A 6,000-nucleotide genomic window follows, 5' to 3' on the forward strand; every position below is an offset into this window, starting at 1 on the left:
TTGCTAGAGCGGATCTCAGCTTTGAAATTTCGTGTCAGTACTCCTTTAAGCAGGTGCATTAGCCCTTCTCACGCCCGATTCCTGGCCAATCCCCCACGTGGGTATGTGCCATGTCAGCGGCCAGGCAGCGCGCGCCCATCTCCCCCCGTTGCCAAGGAAGACGAGGAGATTCCTGGCCAATCCCCCACGTGGGTATGTGATGCGGACATCGCCGGTGGACGCAGGTTCAGGGTCGCTTAAGAAGTGCATTGCACTTAAAAATGACGAAGCCCCTAGCTTCTGCGGCCACAGGTATTGGCTCCGATCGGACTTCCTTCGCTCAACAGGTTACCACTCCTGTGTCGGGCGATAGTTTTACGACGTCCAAGCTTGCCTTGGACCTTATGGCCGACTCTGCGAATTTTTTGCGTCTATGACATCTTTTTTGTAGACAAAATATAAGCAAGCTGCGATGTATGAAAATAATCTCCTGACAAAACACCATACATTTTGGCATGCAGTTTAGCAAAATGTAGAAATGTAGTTTAGAAAGTACGCAACAGAAGTTTGAGCTTTCCGCTGCACGTAAAAAAACTTATAATTGGTGCAGTCGACGTTGACCACCTGGCATAATGACGGTATTAGTACGTTTTGTATGCTGAAAACCTGTTTCAGGGCCTTTTTAATACCATTTTTGCACGTGGCGAAAGTGTGACACATTAAACGTTACTGATGGACAAGCGTGTTTTCACGTTTACTCCACGAAGAAATGCATAAGCATTTGAAACGTTAGGCTCCTTCTTCACGTTTTCCTAACTAAGGAAATAGTAGAACATATTTTTTCATGCGCGGTCCCAATCGTAGGACAGCTGCAAGAGTTAAATGAACTGTTTCGTAGCGTTATTACGCGTACGAAAAGCGCTTAATACTTTACTTCGTGAGCATTTATTGCAAAAAAATGTGGTTGATTCCTCTTTCATAGGAACTGGTAAAACACGAAACTGAAATGTGCCTTCACAGGGGCAGTTGAAGGCTTATTGTGCATCAATATGAACTTGTACGTCGCTATTTATATTTCGTCGGTATGGCACCGTTTGACGCATCAACGTTAGACACTGGATTCCACGTGCCCGAGCATTGAGTAAATCCGACTGAAACCACAGCGCTCGCAAACCGTCTGTGCGAATGAAACCAAACGGGTTGTCAGCGAATCGTCTAGTGAACACACGGTCTGCTACAGCGAAGGGAGCAGCGTACCTTGCCTCGAGCGCGAGATTCGCAATTCGGCGTCGATCTTACTCCGTGGTCATTGCCGGCTTCTCCGCAGGTTACGCTACACGTACCCCGTACACGTACGCGCTTAAGGCCACTAAAATTTTTATGGAGCTTACAGGCGTTGGCATCGAGGCGCCAACTGTCCGCGCTAATTAGTTTCATGATGCACTACTTCCCTTCGTCTCTCCTAAACGGCAGCACTATCTGAAAGAAAGGATATAAGGCGCGTTTGTCGGCCTGCTCACGCGTCTGATCATAGCGCAGTCGGGAGCACATTTCGTACCTCCCGTTTGCGGCGAAAGAGTTCGTGGTTCAAATCCCGGCGCAGCCGCGTCAGTCGAAGGTTTTCTGGCGATGTCATTTCTGTGACGGATATGACGTCAGTCAGACCTTGGTGGACTCCGGCATAAAACACTTTCGTGTTAAAAAAGTGAAGCACATCATCACCTCGATCCCCCCCAAAATCATCGTGAAGTGGTGCAAGCTGTCCACTGAAACTGTATTCCTGTGACTGCCACAGGCGTCGACCGCCTAGTGCGGCATCTTCACGCAAAGAAAGTGCCAATCGCCATAGCCACCAGCTCCAAGCCAGCCTCGTTCGAGAAAAAGACCGCCAAGCACCGCGAGCTGGTGGCCCTCTTCAACCACGTGGTCTGCTCGGGTGACAACCCTGAGGTGAAGCAGGGCAAGCCCCATCCCGACATCTTCCTTGTGGCCGCCTCCAAGTTTGCAGACAAGCCTCCACCCGAGAAGGTGACTCGGCAATATGATATATACCTAATTTTCGTTACTCTGCTCTTGTGCGGGCACTCAACGTCGCTACTGAGGCGTACAGTATGTGGTGTTAATTACGGCCTGAAGGTAACTGCTCATCGAGCTTGCTTTCTTACGTTCCAGTGTTTGATTTTTGCGTCATCACTGCGAAGGTCCAGAAAGGCTACTTTTTAACCACACTCTTCTCTTTGTTTTCATGAACACCAGCTCTCCTGATCAGCCTGTTTACTGCTAAACCAGTTTTCTGGAAAAAATTTTCAAATTGTCGTTATATATTTGCTCAAGTCGTCGCTCTGATACCAGTGCACACGATACCAGAAGAGGAACATTACTAGTGCCTTTGTTGAGCCTGTACGGCGGCTCCTCAGGACCTCATTCGATTTGCGTAGTGCTAGAAATACGAAGGCAAGTCTTGTCGTGGAAACCATGGCACCGGACGATTCGATTTGCGTAGTGCCAGAAATACGAAGGCAGGTCTTGTAGTCGAAGCCATGGCACCGGATGAGGCCGCAACCTTGTTCTAAGTCTTGTAACTTCTTTTCCCACCATCGTTTATATTTCATCGTTCTCTATCTCAATCAGAAATGGGAACCAGTGGCGTCTTGAATTCTCAATTAACGCTGAAAACAAGCTAGAAGATGGGAAAGGTTGGCATATGGTTATATAGCAATTTGTTCATGTCGAACGATACATTTTGAAATACAAAAAAGGGGAGGGCGATAAACGGGTTGCCAGAGTGTGACCCTTACTAATGACCCTGAGATTATGATCACGATGCCTTACCAACTCGGCTACTGAGCAGGCTATATGCCTCTAAACTTTCTGGTGCATTTACGCAAATGTAAGTGTATCCTTCGCTTGGGAGTGGTAGCCGGGGCTTTTCCGACTGCTGTGCGTGAATGGTTCCTCATTTTTACCCATGGGCAGTGACTCATGACAACGCGATTTGACAGGAGCAATCTACCACCCGGAAACCGGGGCTCCCGCAATGCGTGCAACTCATCAGAATTGGGAATGAGAGGGTTTTCAAATAAACGGACTATTGAAAGCCAGCAGTAATGAATGCCAAGGAAGGTATAGGGTTTTGTAGTTAGGTATTTTTCGACAGATATCTTGAAATGAAAGAACGAAAGCGGAGAAAAACATGATTACGAGTATGTTGCTGCCTTACCAACTTGGATACAATCCGGTTCCTCATCCAGCTCGTTGCCTTAGCGAGTTGTATTTGTGATGCCTGATCGCTGCCAAGTCACATTGCTCACAAACATGTCAAAGCCTGGTCGACTTTTCTTTCTGTCAGGTCCTTGTTCTGGAGGACGCCCCCAAGGGCGTCACGGCAGCCCTGGCCGCCGGCATGCAGGTGGTCATGATTCCGGACCCCCGCATGGACGAGCAGAACCGACGCCGGGCTACCCTGTGCATCGCCTCGCTGCTCGACTTCAAGCCCGAACTGTTCGGGCTGCCGGCTTTCTAGGGCGTGTCTCTCCTTCTCGAGGACTAATCGCAACCATGGCGCTGCTTACGTCTACGATTCTTCTTGTATTTGTCCGCCACATATAAACCGTTTTGTACGGACACAACCGGAAGCAGCCCTTCGATGCACCGGCTATTTTATGCACCCCGTTGAGAAATTAATGAACCGACATGATTCTTTCTCAAGTCTCCAAACCGTCACCAATGCTGCCGAGTGAGACATGTCATAGCGAATACTTTATTGTAATAGAAACGCTTATTCGGTCTTATAAAAAAACTATAGAGAATTAATATAAGTTTAGTCCAATAAAATCGGATATTCAAGATATTCTCAAGAAAAATATTACCTTTTACCAACCCAGCTCTGAACAGCTTCTTTCTATAATAACATGCGAAGCTGATGCGATGGCGATTCGCAAACTACTTTTCACACGGGCCTTATGACGTCACAGGAACGTGTTGGCGCGTTTGGGTGGCGCTGATCAAAGCTACCACGAAGGAACATGATTGTGAAACTGTATTGCTGTCTAATTCATCTTATCATGTAACGTGGATATTGCTGTCTAGTTCATCTTATTATGTAACTTGGATGTTTACGCTGAGTTAACGCACTGACAACTGTTTTAATAGTGGCCTTATATCTTGGCTAAGCTCATGTGGCGTGAAATTTTAATGATTTTTTGTGTCTTGATGATGATACTTGATGCTTACAAAGGGAAAGCCTAGCGGCTTCCCCTTTGTAATCGGGTGGCGTTGCACAGCGGCGTTAGTCGTAACGCTACTGTACAATCACCTCACCATAAAAAAAGAAAAAAGCCCTTTATGGAATTTTTGTGCTAGTCTACCCGCCGCGGTGGCTCAGTGGCTAAGGCGTTGCGCTGCTGAGCACGAGGTCGTGGGTTCGATTCCCGGCCGCGGCGGCCGCTTTTCTGATGGAGGCGAAAAGCAAAAACGCCCGTGTGTACGAGATTTCGGCGCACGATAAAGATCCCCAGGTGGTCAAAATTAATCCGGAGCCCTCCACTACGGCGCGCCTCATCGCCTGCGTTGCGTCGGCGCGTTAAACCCAAGAATCAATCAATCAAAAATTTGTGCTAGTCTGACTTCTTTGTTCATGTGTTTTCCCAGATTCTTCTCTACCAGATTATTTGCCGTTGGTGAGCAACTTTCAGGGAAAAATAAATTTGGGTGGGTTACCAAAGGGCAGCTCTTCCAGATAAAGCAAGGTTGTATTTTTTCTTCCCGGTCCGTCCAAGAGTGGTGCAACAGTAGGCTCGCACATTTTCATCCGCAAAGTGTAGAGCCTGCTCTTCGGACGATCAAGAGGTCTACTATTCAAAACCGGCCAGAGTAACCAAATGCCTATTGCAAGCTTTCAACCATCTTTAAAAGGATCATGACGCACAAGTGCCAATACGAAGGTGTTCGGCGAGTGGGGTAAGAATATTTCACGTCAAGATTGGGGAGTAGGGGGAGAGGAAAGTGCACATGACGGGGAATGTGTCGCACAACGCACGTCGGCACTGCACGCGGACCTCTATGTTATCGATTTCACGCTGCTGGAGCGGAGGGCAACTTTCCGAATGGTTTGTTAGGGGGCGGGGTGGGGGGAGGGTATAGGCAATGGTGTGGGTGATCCATCTTGCAAAGCGAGAAGTATGGTGGCTAAAGAGTGTGTTGCGGTGGTAGAGGCGGTCTTTGATGCTTCTGTAGAACGTGGTATGTGATTCTCCAGCTCACTGACGGACGAGTTGGGGTGGGGATAGGGGTATAGGCCCGAGCTTCATGGTATGGGGTGACGTATGAGACCTTTTCCTTGTGAAGTAGGTGGCAAGTTCTAAATGGAAATTGTTTGAGACTTCAAGTGTTATCACGATTAAGACAAGCATCCGGTAGCGTTGCCGATTTGGCTGATAAGTACGCCAAGAAGCTTGGCGTACCGAGCACGGGGATGCACGAGAGGTGATTCTTGGTCACTCGTAGAGATTTGTTCCATTCACTACGTTTTTAAGGCGAATTGGGACAAAAAGGGGAAGTTTTTCCTCTTGGTGCTGAAGGAGCACAATATGTTTCAATACGGTGTTGAAGTTACCCTTTAAAGTTGTCACAACATTCTATCTAACGAGTGGTGGAAGATGCTTTACGTATCGCCGGATTTCTTCCGGCTTGGGTGGGACTTCACCTTGTTTGTATCTAGTGACTAGGGTGTGATAGGAGCCCCAGCGTTTATGAGGGGTTGACTGGCTGGAAGGGCGTTGGCATATACCGTGGTTGTGTGGCAGTGAGAGGGGTGCACCGCAGAAATAGAATAGCTGAACTCCTGTCGTCGATAGCGACAGACAGGTTGGAAGTATTAAAATGCTATTTTTGCTGTTGTGTGGGGGGAGGGTGCAACGCTTAGAGAGGTCGAACATGGGTTGGTCTCACTAAGCCAGCTGTGAACAATGGGATCATCAGTTCACGTGTGATCGAGCGGAGTGGTGGTGGCGGTGAAATATT

The 6,000-nt window shown here is 48.1% G+C and overlaps 1 protein-coding gene across 1 annotated transcript in view; it reads left to right on the forward strand.

Moving 5' to 3' along the window:
• The window catches only part of LOC144166822 (uncharacterized), a 45,933-nt gene extending 42,416 nt beyond the window's left edge, over positions 1-3,517 (forward strand). The window contains exons 7-8 of the mRNA XM_077696310.1: positions 1,775-2,007; positions 3,329-3,517. Of these exons, the coding sequence (XP_077552436.1) occupies positions 1,775-2,007; positions 3,329-3,502 (407 nt within the window). The 3' untranslated portion in view covers positions 3,503-3,517. The remainder of the gene's footprint in view (positions 1-1,774; positions 2,008-3,328) is intronic.
• The last annotated feature ends 2,483 nt before the right edge of the window (positions 3,518-6,000 follow it).

The sequence above is a fragment of the Haemaphysalis longicornis genome, unplaced genomic scaffold, assembly GCF_048455015.1.
Source record: "Haemaphysalis longicornis isolate Haplotype H1 unplaced genomic scaffold, Haemaphysalis longicornis Haplotype H1 scaffold_19, whole genome shotgun sequence".
Lineage (NCBI taxonomy): Eukaryota > Metazoa > Arthropoda > Arachnida > Ixodida > Ixodidae > Haemaphysalis > Haemaphysalis longicornis.